A 15,000-nucleotide genomic window follows, 5' to 3' on the forward strand; every position below is an offset into this window, starting at 1 on the left:
CCCATAGAAAACAGTGATAAACCCATAGACAACAGCGATAAACCCATAGACAACAGCAATAAACCCATAGACAATGGTGAAAAACCCATAGAAAACAGTGATAAACCCATAGACAACAGCGATAAACCCATAGACAACAGTGATAAACCCATAGACAACAGCGATAAACCCATAGACAACAACGATAAACCCATAGATAACAGCGATAAACCCATAGACAACAGCAATAAACCCATAGACAATGATGAAAAACCCATAGACAACAGTGATAAACCCATAGACACCAACGATAAACCCTTAGACAACAATGATAAACCCATAGGCAACAGCGATAAACCCATAGACAACAGTGATAAACCCATAGACAACAGCGATAAACCCATAGATGACAGTGATAAACCCATAGACACCAACGATAAACCCATAGACAACAATGATAAACCCATAGACAACAACGATAAACCCATAGATAACTGATAAACCCATAGACAACAGCGATAAACCAATAGATAACAGTGATAAACCCATAGACAACAGCGATAAACCCATAGACAACAATGATAAACCCATAGAAAACAGTGATAAACCCATGGACAACAGCAATAAACGCATAGACAACAGCGATAAACGCATAGACAACAGCCATACACCCATAGTCTACAAGAATAAATCCATTGACAACAGTGATAAACCCATACACAACAACGATAAACCCATAGATAACAGGTGTAAACCCACAGACAGCAGTGATAAACCCATAGATAACAATGAAAAACCCATACACAACAGTGATAAACCCATACACAACAGTGATAAACCCATACACAACAGTGATAAACCCATAGACAACAGCAATAAACCCATAGAGAACAACGATAAACCCATAGACAACAGTGATGAATGCATAGACAACAACGATAAACCCATAGATAACAACGATAAACCCATAGATAACAACAAAGATAAACCCATAGATAACAACGATAAACCCATAGATAACAACAAAGATAAACCCATAGATAACAACGATAAACCCATAGACAACAGTGATGAATGCATAGACAACAACGATAAACCCATAGACAACAATGATAAACCCACAGATAACAACGATAAACCCATAGACAACAATGATAAACCCACAGATAACAACGATAAACTCATAGACAACATTGATGAATGCATAGACAACAACGATAAACCCATAGACAACAACGATAAAATCATAGATAACAACGATAAACCCATAGATAACAACGATAAACCCATAGATAACAACAAAGATAAACCCATAGATAACAACGATAAACCCATAGACAACAGTGATGAATGCAGAGACAACAACGATAAACCCATAGATGACAATGATAAACCCACAGAAAACAACGATAAACCCATAGACAACAATGATAAACCCACAGATAACAACGATAAACCCATAGACAACAGTGATGAATGCATAGACAACAATGATAAACCCATAGATGACAATGATAAACCCACAGATAACAACGATAAACCCATAGACAACAATGATAAACCCACAGATAACAACGATAAACCCATAGATGACAATGATAAACCCATAGATAACAACAATAAACCCATAGACAACAATGATAAACCCACAGATAACAACGATAAACCCATAGACAACAATGATAAACCCACAGATAACAACGATAAACCCATAGACAACAGTGATGAATGCATAGACAATAGTGATAAACCCATAGACAACAGCGATAAACCCATAGACAACAACGATAAACCCATAGACAACAATGATAAACCCACAGATAACAACGATAAACCCATAGACAACAGCGATAAACCCATAGACAACAGCGAGAAACCCATAGATAACAGCAATAAACCCATAGACAACAACGATAAACCCATAGACAACAGCGATAAACCCATAGACAACAGCGATAAACCCATAGACAACAGCAATAAACCCATAGACAACAGCAATAAACCCATAGACAATGGTGAAAAACCCATAGAAAACAGTGATAAACCCATAGACAACAGCGATAAACCCATAGACAACAGCAATAAACCCATAGACAATGGTGAAAAACCCATAGAAAACAGTGATAAACCCATAGACAACAGCGATAAACCCATAGACAACAGTGATAAACCCATAGACAACAGCGATAAACCCATAGACAACAACGATAAACCCATAGATAACAGCGATAAACCCATAGACAACAGCAATAAACCCATAGACAATGATGAAAAACCCATAGACAACAGTGATAAACCCATAGACACCAACGATAAACCCTTAGACAACAATGATAAACCCATAGGCAACAGCGATAAACCCATAGACAACAGTGATAAACCCATAGACAACAGCGATAAACCCATAGATGACAGTGATAAACCCATAGACACCAACGATAAACCCATAGACAACAATGATAAACCCATAGACAACAACGATAAACCCATAGATAACTGATAAACCCATAGACAACAGCGATAAACCAATAGATAACAGTGATAAACCCATAGACAACAGCGATAAACCCATAGACAACAATGATAAACCCATAGAAAACAGTGATAAACCCATGGACAACAGCAATAAACGCATAGACAACAGCGATAAACGCATAGACAACAGCCATACACCCATAGTCTACAAGAATAAATCCATTGACAACAGTGATAAACCCATACACAACAACGATAAACCCATAGATAACAGGTGTAAACCCACAGACAGCAGTGATAAACCCATAGATAACAATGAAAAACCCATACACAACAGTGATAAACCCATACACAACAGTGATAAACCCATACACAACAGTGATAAACCCATAGACAACAGCAATAAACCCATAGAGAACAACGATAAACCCATAGACAACAGTGATGAATGCATAGACAACAACGATAAACCCATAGATAACAACGATAAACCCATAGATAACAACAAAGATAAACCCATAGATAACAACGATAAACCCATAGATAACAACAAAGATAAACCCATAGATAACAACGATAAACCCATAGACAACAGTGATGAATGCATAGACAACAACGATAAACCCATAGACAACAATGATAAACCCACAGATAACAACGATAAACCCATAGACAACAATGATAAACCCACAGATAACAACGATAAACTCATAGACAACATTGATGAATGCAAAGACAACAACGATAAACCCATAGACAACAACGATAAAATCATAGATAACAACGATAAACCCATAGATAACAACGATAAACCCATAGATAACAACAAAGATAAACCCATAGATAACAACGATAAACCCATAGACAACAGTGATGAATGCAGAGACAACAACGATAAACCCATAGATGACAATGATAAACCCACAGAAAACAACGATAAACCCATAGACAACAATGATAAACCCACAGATAACAACGATAAACCCATAGACAACAGTGATGAATGCATAGACAACAATGATAAACCCATAGATGACAATGATAAACCCACAGATAACAACGATAAACCCATAGACAACAATGATAAACCCACAGATAACAACGATAAACCCATAGATGACAATGATAAACCCATAGATAACAACAATAAACCCATAGACAACAATGATAAACCCACAGATAACAACGATAAACCCATAGACAACAATGATAAACCCACAGATAACAACGATAAACCCATAGACAACAGTGATGAATGCATAGACAACAACGATAAACCCATAGACAACAACGATAAACCCATAGACAACAACGATAAACCCATAGACAACAACGATAAACCCATAGACAACAAAGATAAACCCATAGACAACAATGATAAACCCATAGATAACAACAATAAACCCATAGACAACAATGATAAACCCACAGATAACAACGATAAACCCATAGACAACAATGATAAACCCACAGATAACAACGATAAACCCATAGACAACAATGATAAACCCACAGATAACAACGATAAACCCATAGACAACAGTGATGAATGCATAGACAACAACGATAAACCCATAGATGACAATGATAAACCCACAGATAACAACGATAAACCCATAGACAACAATGATAAACCCACAGATAACAACGATAAACCCATAGACAACAATGATAAACCCACAGATAACAACGATAAACCCATAGATGACAATGATAAACCCATAGATAACAACAATAAACCCATAGACAACAATGATAAACCCACAGATAACAACGATAAACCCATAGACAACAATGATAAACCCACAGATAACAACGATAAACCCATAGACAACAGTGATGAATGCATAGACAACAACGATAAACCCATAGACAACAACGATAAACCCATAGACAACAACGATAAACCCATAGACAACAACGATAAACCCATAGACAACAAAGATAAACCCATAGATGACAATGATAAACCCATAAATAACAACAATAAACCCATAGACAACAATGATAAACCCACAGATAACAACGATAAACCCATAGACAACAATGATAAACCCACAGATAACAACGATAAACCCATAGACAACAATGATAAACCCACAGATAACAACGATAAACCCATAGACAACAATGATAAACCCACAGATAACAACGATAAACCCATAGACAACAATGCTAAACCCATAGACAACAACAATAAACCCATAGATAACAACAATAAACCCATAGATAAAAACGATAAACCGATAGACAACAAAGATAAACCCATAGATGACAATGATAAACCCATAGACAACAACGATAAACCCATAGACAACAGTGATAAACCCATAGATGACAGTGATTAACCCATAGACAACAACGATAAACCCATAGATGACCATCTAACAGGGCACCCTTACAACAGCAATAAACTCATATATTTACAAAAAGTCATCAGCTTATGTAGCACTAATGGCATCTCTTAGCAAATCCATAGAAGGTAATGGCCACCCAGCAGTAAACCCAAAGATGACAGTTATAAACCCATAGATGAAAGTAGCCATTTTGCAGGGAGCCCATAGCCTGCAATGATAAACTCTAGTGGACAGTTACTGACCTGTACACAGTTGTGTCCATCTCTCAGTAAACTCGTAGCCTACACTGACCATTACACAGTGAACCCAGCGTCCGGCTGATTACTCTCTGTCTTAGAGTTTCCATCTGCTGTTCTGATCCGCAGGGCTCGTTTACAGTGATGGGTGTGGTTAACGGGCCCCTTCTAGGAGCTTTCATCCTCGGCATCTTCATCCCAGCAACAAACAAACCAGTAAGAACCTTCACAGGCATCAGTCTCACTGATAGCCCACTGCATTATGGGAAACAAGAACACCCATCCACCATCCATCCATCCATCCATCCATCCATCCATCCATCCATCCATCCATCTATTCAATTCTCCCATCAATCCATTCACCTCTTCATTCTTCCATCCATCCACCCAACCATTCTTCCATCCATCCATCCATCCATCCATCCATCCATTCAGTTCTCCCATCCATCCATCCATCCATCCATCCATCCATCCATCCCTCCATCCATCCATCCATCCATTCAGCTGTCCATTCATCTATTCAATTCTCCCATCATTCCATTCATCTCTTCATCCTTCCATCCATCCACCCAACCATTCTTCCATCCATCCATCCATCCATCCATCTGTCCATTCATCTGTTTAATTCTCCCATCCACCCCTTCATCTTTCCATCCATCCATCCATTCATCCATCCATCCATCCATCCATCCATCCATCCATCCATCCATCCATCTGTCCATTCATCTATTCAATTCTCCCATCATTCCATTCACCTCTTCATCCTTCCATCCATCCACCCAACCATTCTTCCATCCATCCATCCATCCATCCATCCATCCATCTGTCCATTCATCTATTCAATTCTCCCATCATTCCATTCACCTCTTCATCCTTCCATCCATCCATCCATCCATCCATCCATCCATCCATCCACCCCTTCATCTTTCCATCCATGCATGCTTCCATCCATCCATCTGTCCATTCATCTATTCAATTCTCCCATCAATCCATTCACCTCTTCATCCTTCCATCTATCCACCCAACCATTCTTCCATCCATCCATCCATCCATCCATCCATCCATCCATCCATCCATCCATTCATTCACCCCTTCATCCTTCCATCCATCCACCCATCCATTCTTCCATCCATCCATCCACCCATCCATTCTTCCATCCATCCAAGTATCCATCCATCCCTTCATCCTTTCATCCATCCACCCACCTTCAGCATTCCTTTCATCCATCCATCCATGCTTCCACTCCTTCATCCTTCCATCCAACCATTCATCCATCCATCCATCCCTTCATCCTTCCATCCATCCACCCATCCATTCTTCCATCAAGCTAGCCATCCATCCATCCATTCACCCCTTCATCCTTCCATCCATCCACCCACCCATCCATCCACCCTTCAGCATTCCTTTCATCCATCCATCCATCCACCCCTTCATCCTTCCATCCATCCATCCACTCCCATACTGTCTTATTATTTGTTTTTTTACTTTTGTTTTATTTGCTTTTTGTCTATTTGCATTCTAAATTAGTTAATGCATGAAATGTAATTGTTTATTCCTGTTTCCTCACCTGCTTTAATGTTATAAAGCACGTGGTAAATTTATTGTGGTATGGTAAATAGATATTATAATTCTTAGATTATTTAATACAAACAAGCTCAAACCGGCATGGCACTTCACTCTATCAGGACAGGAGGTTAAAAACTAATTAAATTATTAAGATTTAAGAATTTAAGAACTACAATTACAAATGTCACAGATTTGCTGATGTCGGTTCCTCAGGGCGTGTTTGTTGGAGTGGCTGTAGGGTTCTGTCTGGCTCTCTGGCTTGCTGTTGGAAGCTCCATCTACCCTCCGAGCCCTCAGAGGATGGGGGTCTTACCCACCAGTGCAGACCACTGTCTTTCAGCTAATACAACACACAGTAACACCTCACTGATGGACAGATCACCTGCATCATCACCCTCAGACCCCAAACAGAGCAGGTGAGGAAAAGTAGAGGTATATGTCTTAATATCACAGCTACATACAGAATATTCACTGAATTAGTTCAGACTGTGGACCCACAGTAAAAAGCGATAAAAAACAATTATTCAGATCTCAGGTGTTCACAAGAATTTTTTGTGATCTATTTAAACCCAAGACATTAATAAAGACAGCTGAATATAAACATCATCATTTACAGGGTGCGTTCCATACTGAAATCTGTTATACACAATATTTCCAAAAGTATTGGCCTTGTCTGGCTTCATACGTATATAGATCCCATTCTTAATCCATAGGGTTTAATATGATGTCGGCCCACCCTTTGCAGCTATAACAGCTTCAACTCTTCTGGGATGTCTTTCCACAAGGGTTAGAAGTGTGTTTATGGGAATTTTTGACCGTTCTTCCAGAAGAACATTTGTGGGGTCAGACACTGATGTTGGACGAGAAGGCCTGGCTCACAGTCTCCACTCTAATTCATCCCAAAGGTGTTCTGTGGGGTTGAGGTCAGGACTCTGTGCAGGCCAGTCAAGTTCTTCCACAACAAACTCACTCATCCATGTCTTTCTGGACCTGCTTTGTGCACTGGTGCTCAGTCATGTTGGAACAGGAAGGGGCCATCCCCAAACTGTTCCCACAAAGTTGGGAGCATGAAATTGTCCAAAATCTCTTGGTCCTGAAGCTTTAAGAGTTCCTTTCATTGGAACTAAGGGGCCGAGCCCAACTCCTGAAAAACAACCCTACACCATAATCCCCCCTCCACCAAACTTTACACTGGGCACAATGCAGTCAGACAAGTACCGCCTCCTGGCAACTGCCAAACCCAGACTCGTCCATTGGATTCCCAGACGGAGAAGCATGATTGGCCACTCCAGAGAACACGTCTCCACTGCTTTAGAGTCCAGTGGTGGAGCTTTACCAGTTAGGATTGGATGCAGCTGCTGAGTCATGGAAACCCATTCCATGAAGCTCTCTATGCTGTTCTTGAGCTGATCTGAAGGCCACATGAACTTTGGAGGTCTGTAGCATTTGAATCTGCAGAAAATTGATGACCTCTGCGCACTATGTGCCTCAGCATGCGCTGACCTATGCCTATGGATTTTGAATGGGACTCAAAAAAGCTCATGTAGGTGCCCCAATACTTTTGTCCACATAGTGTATACTTGTTAACATAGGTCCCATATTTTGCCATATGTATCTGATTTCTGTATGCATTTCTAATGTATGTGTCAAACTCATTTCGTGCTGCAATGCTGGTAAATAGTGAAATTAGACCTGAACTAAATTGCTGAATTGAGTAAAGTTGTGTTCTTTCGTTTGTTTGTAGTCAGCATGGTCTTCAGGACTTCTACTCCATCTCCTACCTCTACTTCGGAGCCCTATCAACTAGTGTGACTGTGTTAGTGGGGCTGATGGTCAGCTGTTTAACAGGTGAGAACCTTAAAGGATAACCCCAAGTAGTGGACAGTTACTACACATAGAATCAGAGTTTTCTGTGAGCTCCTGTGTTTCCTATCACTGTGTAAAACAGTGGGAATTCTCCTCTGTAGTTACCGCAGTGCAGCACATTACACTGTAATCTTACTGCTCTGCTGCCACCATCAGGCTGGAGGGCCACTTATAACACGCTCTAGATACCGAACTGAAGATACCGGCCCATTAAAATCTGTCCGTGGGTCACATTTGAGTGTGTTTGGCCCTGGAGCTGGAATTTGGACGTGCCTGAACTGGAAGTTTATAATCGGCACTACGAGTCAGAAACAATTCAAATACAATCACAGCCTGATTTTGTTATAACTGTGTTCTAAAGGTTTGTTTATGACTAACAGTGACTGTGTTGCTGTTAAAGGACCAACCAAACGAGCCTCAATCCGGCCCGGTCTGCTCTGGTGGGATCTGGAACCAAAGACTCGCCATGTTCCTCAGGAGAACTTGGTAAGTTAAGACCTGATGCTTCACAGTCTTTGCCTTTGTTGCTGTTTCACTCCAGGATGAGCCTCGTTTCTGTCTCTGCAGGGAGAACCGGAGAGCCAGAACAAGACAACCATCCCTAAGAGCCCTGAGAAGAGCGAGGAGAAGGAGGACGTCCTGCTGATCCGGTGCGAAGTTCGGAAGAGTGGCTCTGATGTGTGAGAGCGAGGGAGGGTCGTCTGTGTTGGCTGTGCACTCTGCAGATGCTTAATCACCACACCTTCACTAATAAACCATAAACAGCTTCAATACGTGGTTCTGTCATAACTGCAGATTTAACCATAGAACACTGTAGAGAACTGATGACACCACAGTTTACACAGAACAACTCTTTCTGTCTCTCTCTCCGTCTCTCTCTCTCTGTCTCTGTCTCTCTCTCTCTGTCTCTCTCTCTCTCCCCCGTCTCTCTCTCTGTCTGTCTCTCTGTCTCTTTCTCTCTCTCTGTCTCTGTTTTTATCTTGGTGTCTGTTGTGTCGGTTCTGCTGTTGAAAGCTTCACTGATGGTTTCTTTCAGCTGTGGATCATCAGCACCTCCTCAGTAACTGAGCAGCTGCTCCACACCTGCAGGATCTGTTCAGTCTCACTTTCATTTACTGAAAAAATGAACTCGGGAGAACTGTGGAACGTCATAGACTGGCATGTATGTGGTGCATTATAAGCTGATGTAAGTCTATAGAAATAAGATTTAGTATATTATGTTAATGCATTCAGTTATATATCATTAGACCATTCTACTGAATTACCTCCAACTGTCCCAATAAAAATGAATAAGTATTCAGACCTTATATCTCAGACCTATCTGAGCTCGTTGGACATCCTATTCCAAACTTATAGGTATCAATGTGGAGTTGGTCCCCCTTTGCAGCTCTAATAGGGTCACACACTGATGTTGGACAAGAGGGCCTGGCTCACAATGGTCAGTGGAGTTGTGGTCAGGGTTCTGTTCAGGCCACTGGAGTTCCTCCACACTGTGGTCACTTCGTGTCTTTATGGAGCTGATTTGTGCATGGAGGCTCAGTCCTGCTGGAACAGGAAAGGCTCTTCCCCAAACTGCTGACACAAAGCAGATAACTGTGTAAAATGTCTTTGTGCTGTAGCATCAACATCACCCTCCACTGGAACTGAGAGCCCAAACCCTGTAAAGGTTTTGTGGACAGAGAGTGAAGAAACAAGGAGGTGGTCACATTGTAAGTAATATTGGTTTTGTTTAGTAGGTTACAGTAGTAGGTAAACTGATTGTTTACTTAGCTTTGCAACACTACTGTCAGATAAGGATAGACAGACTCAACAAACGACTAAACCATGAAAAAGTTGGGTGAAATTCACAGAAAATGTCAGGGAGCTATAACGTTTCTGTGGTTTGAAGGTCCTTTTAAACATTTACCTGAACTTCTTCTTCTTCTTTCGGCTGCTACCTTTAGGGGTCGCCACAGCGGATCATCTGCCTCCATCTTGCCCTATCTACTGCCTCCTCTACTTTCACACCAACCATCTCCATGTCCACCTTCACTACATCCATAAACCTTCTCTGAGGTCTACCTCTTCTCCTTCTACCCGGCAGCTCCATCTCCAACTTTCTTTGCCCAATATATCCACTATTCCTCCTCAACACATGTCCAAACCATCTCAACCTGGCCTCTCTGGCTTTATCTCCAAACTGCTCCACCTTCACTGTCCCTCTGATCTGCTCATTTCTAATCTTGTCCAGCCTGGTCACTCCCAACGAAAATCTCAGCATCTTCATCTCTTCCACCTCCAGCTCAGCCTCCTGTCTTTTAGACAGCCATGTCTTTTAAACATTTACCAGAACATTTAGTGAATAGCAAACTCAGTGTTGTTCATCACAGAGACCTGAAGACCAGCCGGTACTGAGAGTCAACTATTGCTAGTCAACAAGAATTTCTCTAAATCTATGTTAACTAAGGTTGGTGTCTTGTGTCAGAACGGACGGGTTAAACCAGAGCGCGGCTGGTTTCCCATCAGAAATCCCATCATGGGTTCAGAGGATGATGAGTTCACAGTGATGTTTCCTGAATGATCAGAATGATGAATCATAAAGCGTCAGAAGTGAGTCTGATGTGTCTGACAACCTCCTCATTTCAAATGTCCAGCATACCGAACATTATTGACCAGCTGGCTCTACAGAAGCAGGTCTGTCTCCAAACTCACTCTAATGTGTTTCTACGCAGCTCAGTTTGGGTGCTGTTTGATCTTATAACAGAATTTTAGAATTTTTTCTTTATTTATCCTCATGAACAAAAAACACACATGGCAGCTGGTGGGACAGACACTCATCGCCTCTGAGACCAAGTCAGCACAGTTTATGATCGATCCTATACTTCAGAAATGATTCTATTTGTCCTTCTAGAAGCTCCTTTAGTGAAATGTAAAAAATGTAGATGTTTTTTTCTACATACACACATTTTCAGAAGAAGTTTAATGTCCAGTAAAATGTAATATATTATGCTTTGGTTAGTTTTACAGACGTATACTTTTGTGTTTATTTTGTTAAAAGCAGAATCATTTATGAGTAAAAATAGACGATGCTCTATGATTAATGTTGTTTTTCAATGATTTCAGTGGATTTTCTTGTCCAATATACTGAACATTGAAATTAGGCTCATGAAGTTCTCAGGATTTTGAAAAATGAACGTATTTATTATCATCGGGACCCAACCACCCACACCCAAACAAAAACTCAACATTTCAGTTATGCTATTTAATAATAATAAACATCATTTTAAAAGTGAAAAACATTTCAAATGACCAGTGTCCAGCAGAGACTGTTTCCCAGCAACCAAAAACTAAATTCACTCATTTAAAGGGTTCTATAGAGAACCCTTTATGTTTAAATGGTTTTGCAGGGTGAAGTGGTTCTTCAGATTGATGGAGAATGTGACCATATAAAAAAGGGAGCTTATACAACGCGTTACCCATTAGTCTTTCCTAAGGAACGTGTGAAGAACCATCTTTTTTAAGAGTGTATTTTAAATCAATAACGCAACACATAACAGCAAACATTTCCACTAGGCTGGTCTAAGCTGGTTCATGCTGGTCTGGTGCTGGTTTAGCCCCAGCCTGGTCATGCTGTTTGACCAGGATAGCAGCGTCCAAACACAACATTTCGCTGCTGTCGGAACAAAACCTCGTATCTCCAAAATAGTAACTTTACAGGAGAAGGAAAATACTTCCATTACTTTTAATGTAAGTCAATGGAACCAGACAACTTTCCAAGTAATTTTGAGCTGCTTCTTTTGGTCCATTCTTAAAGAAATGTACATTCAATGTAAAGGACAACAGTTATTTTCAAATTATGCAATTAGACAAAAATTGACATACAAGGTTCTGTTCAGACAGCAGCGATGTGCTGGTTCTGGTGGCGATCACTCATCAGCCATGCTAGTCTGTGCTGGTTTGTTTAGAGCAAGGATGTTTCATAGCTAAACTCATTGTCCAGTCTCTGGACTGTGGAGGATATAGACGGGTTTCTGTGCAACATCATCACAGAGTTGCATGCAAATAGGGGAAGAAAGCAACAGTAACAAAGAGGTGCAGCCCAGTAAAAGGCATCAACCACAGAGAAGGCTGGAGGCTGGAGGTTTTTAGTGGAGCCTTTGGTAATTAATGTTTCCTGTTAGATAAAATGTGCAGATCTAGGGTTCATGGTCTTAGAGTATCATGGTAAACTGGGAGTGTTGGTGCTGTCGTCACACTGCATCACTCACTCACTCAGGTTTGTTGACAGTGGAGGTGTGCCAACATGTCAAAGAGCCTCATGACTCTGTTACCTTTCTGGTTTCTCCCTTTTAGTGAGGCCTTAATATCTAGTCCTGCTGCTCTGTTAACCCTGTAATCTATAATCAGTCACTCGTTACAGAACAGACTCTCTGTGTGTTTCCTTTCATTGCCGAGTTGATCAGCTGCATCCTGTGCATCGAATGCTGTTGCTTCTTCTGTCTTAATTGAGTGCCACTGCTAGCCAGCCTTCTGGACTGGCTTGATGACCACTGAGCTTACTTGTTTTGTAATTTAAGATTTTATACTAATGCTGTTTGCTATCCGGTGTGGTCTGGAGGAGGATGGATTCCCCTTCTGAGTCTTGGTTCCTCTCAAGGTTTCTGCTCTGAGGGAGTTTTTCCTTGCCACTGTTGCCACTGGCGATGCTCGTGGGGGCTCGGACCCAGAGTTTTCTGTAAAGCTGCTTTGTGACAACACCAGTTGTAAAAAGCAATCTATAAATAAACTTGAATTGACGTGACGTCTTCTAATTTGCCCATTTCACCTTAAATGTACCTCAGTGGGCACCAGACTGAGGCCAAACTGTAACTGCAGCACCATTGAAGGAGGAAACTGGAAAACTCGAACGAGAAGCTGGCGAATAGGAAGCTGACAGCTTGGTATGATTTAAACCATTGAAATATCAGTTTTACTTGGAGATCTACTTGTAAAAATGCACCACTGCTGGACATTTTGACAATTCATCAGAACACCTGCACGTTTGTGTCTAACATTAGCTAGTGAGGTCATGTAAGTCAGCATTGTGTGTGATTCACATTAATAGTAGCTAAACTAAATAATATTGGTTTTGTTCAGTAGGTCACAGCCTGACTAGCTAACTGGCAAACTAAACTGTCTACTTTGCTTAGCGACACTAGCTGTACCACCGTGATCCTGATACTCTCAGATAAGTGGAGCTCAACAAACATCTTATTTTCAGCAAGCTATAAAGATTTCAGGGGCTTGTAGATCCTATTAGCTAAACAGCCGATACTGATAGTCAGCTATTGTTGCCTAATGTTTCACGTAATGTTTGTCAATATGCAAATGAAAGACAAACATACAGATTCAGCTCTGAAATGGAGTTTTATTAAAGAATTTGCATACAATAAGAAATCTAAGGAGTTCAGTGTACCTGAACGTTATTAGGTATGGTTAAATTGTTAAATCTATCTGATGTTAATGAAGGTCATTATCTCAGATCGAGTAGTGCTGCAGTGGAGGTTTGGTTCCCTGTCAGAAAAGCTCTTTTGTACAGCTGAGAGTAAAATAGGTTTCATAGTTTTGATCCTCATCTGTCTCCATCAGCAGCAGCACATCAACAGCAGGAATCAGATCCGAGACTGATGTGTCCAAAAAGCTCATGCTTCTGGTTTTCCACCTTGTTGGAGTTGTTTGATTGGCTGGTTGAGCTGTAACTCACACTGTATGAAATCGTCTGACTGACCTGCTATGGGAAACGTAGCCTCTACAGACGCTCTGTCTATGGACTGTTATCAATAAAGCTGGTTCACTCAGAATAACCAAGTACTGAGCAAACATGCTGAGACACTGAGCAGCACTGCTAACACTGAGCACTCAGGCTAAAGCAGGCGGTGATGTTCACAGTAGGACAGAGAAAAACACTGTACATCGTAAACTTGATAAGGGCAGATATTGATAAAAAATATTGACTTTTTCTCCTCCGTTTTGTTGGCCTGTGTGTCTCCACCCATGTTTTGATTGTGTGTGTATTAACAGGCTAAATTCACACAGTGTATCCTGGCAACTGTGAGCAACAAAGTGAGCAACAACTCTGCGTCAGTAACTCTTTTCTGTTTGAGCAGATCCTCCTTCACTTCTTCACACTCAGTCATCAGTGGGTATTGGATAGTGGTATGGGTGGATCTTTATTTTTAGTCCATTTGGTTCTTTATTCTAGCTAAACACAGTTTCCTGCTCAGCCATTTCAGCTGTTTCTTATACTAACACCAGGCTGGTGCTGATGTGCAGGAGAGGCTGAGTGTTTTTTTATGGGTGATTTGATATGAAAGTGTAGCTCCACCAACTCAGTGCCCCTCATTTAACATGAGCAGGTGCTGCTTCACTTTACAAAGCCTTTGCCCACAATATTATGACTTTTTTCTCAAGATATTATGCCTTTATTCTTTGTATCATATTTATTCTCAAAATATCATACTGTACAACTTTATTCTCGAAATATGACTTTATTCTTAAAATAT

The 15,000-nt window shown here is 40.8% G+C and overlaps 1 protein-coding gene across 1 annotated transcript in view; it reads left to right on the forward strand.

The window, feature by feature from the left end:
• slc5a5 (solute carrier family 5 member 5) overlaps nucleotides 1–9,250 on the forward strand; it is a 20,301-nt gene extending 11,051 nt beyond the window's left edge. Inside the window, exons 11-15 of the mRNA XM_017682288.2 lie at nucleotides 5,177–5,263; nucleotides 6,827–7,029; nucleotides 8,358–8,461; nucleotides 8,880–8,965; nucleotides 9,047–9,250. Coding sequence (XP_017537777.1) covers nucleotides 5,177–5,263; nucleotides 6,827–7,029; nucleotides 8,358–8,461; nucleotides 8,880–8,965; nucleotides 9,047–9,163 — 597 coding nt within the window. The 3' untranslated portion in view covers nucleotides 9,164–9,250. The remainder of the gene's footprint in view (nucleotides 1–5,176; nucleotides 5,264–6,826; nucleotides 7,030–8,357; nucleotides 8,462–8,879; nucleotides 8,966–9,046) is intronic.
• Nucleotides 9,251–15,000: the final 5,750 nt, after the last annotated feature.

The sequence above is a fragment of the Pygocentrus nattereri genome, chromosome 28 (assembly GCF_015220715.1).
Source record: "Pygocentrus nattereri isolate fPygNat1 chromosome 28, fPygNat1.pri, whole genome shotgun sequence".
NCBI lineage: Eukaryota > Metazoa > Chordata > Actinopteri > Characiformes > Serrasalmidae > Pygocentrus > Pygocentrus nattereri.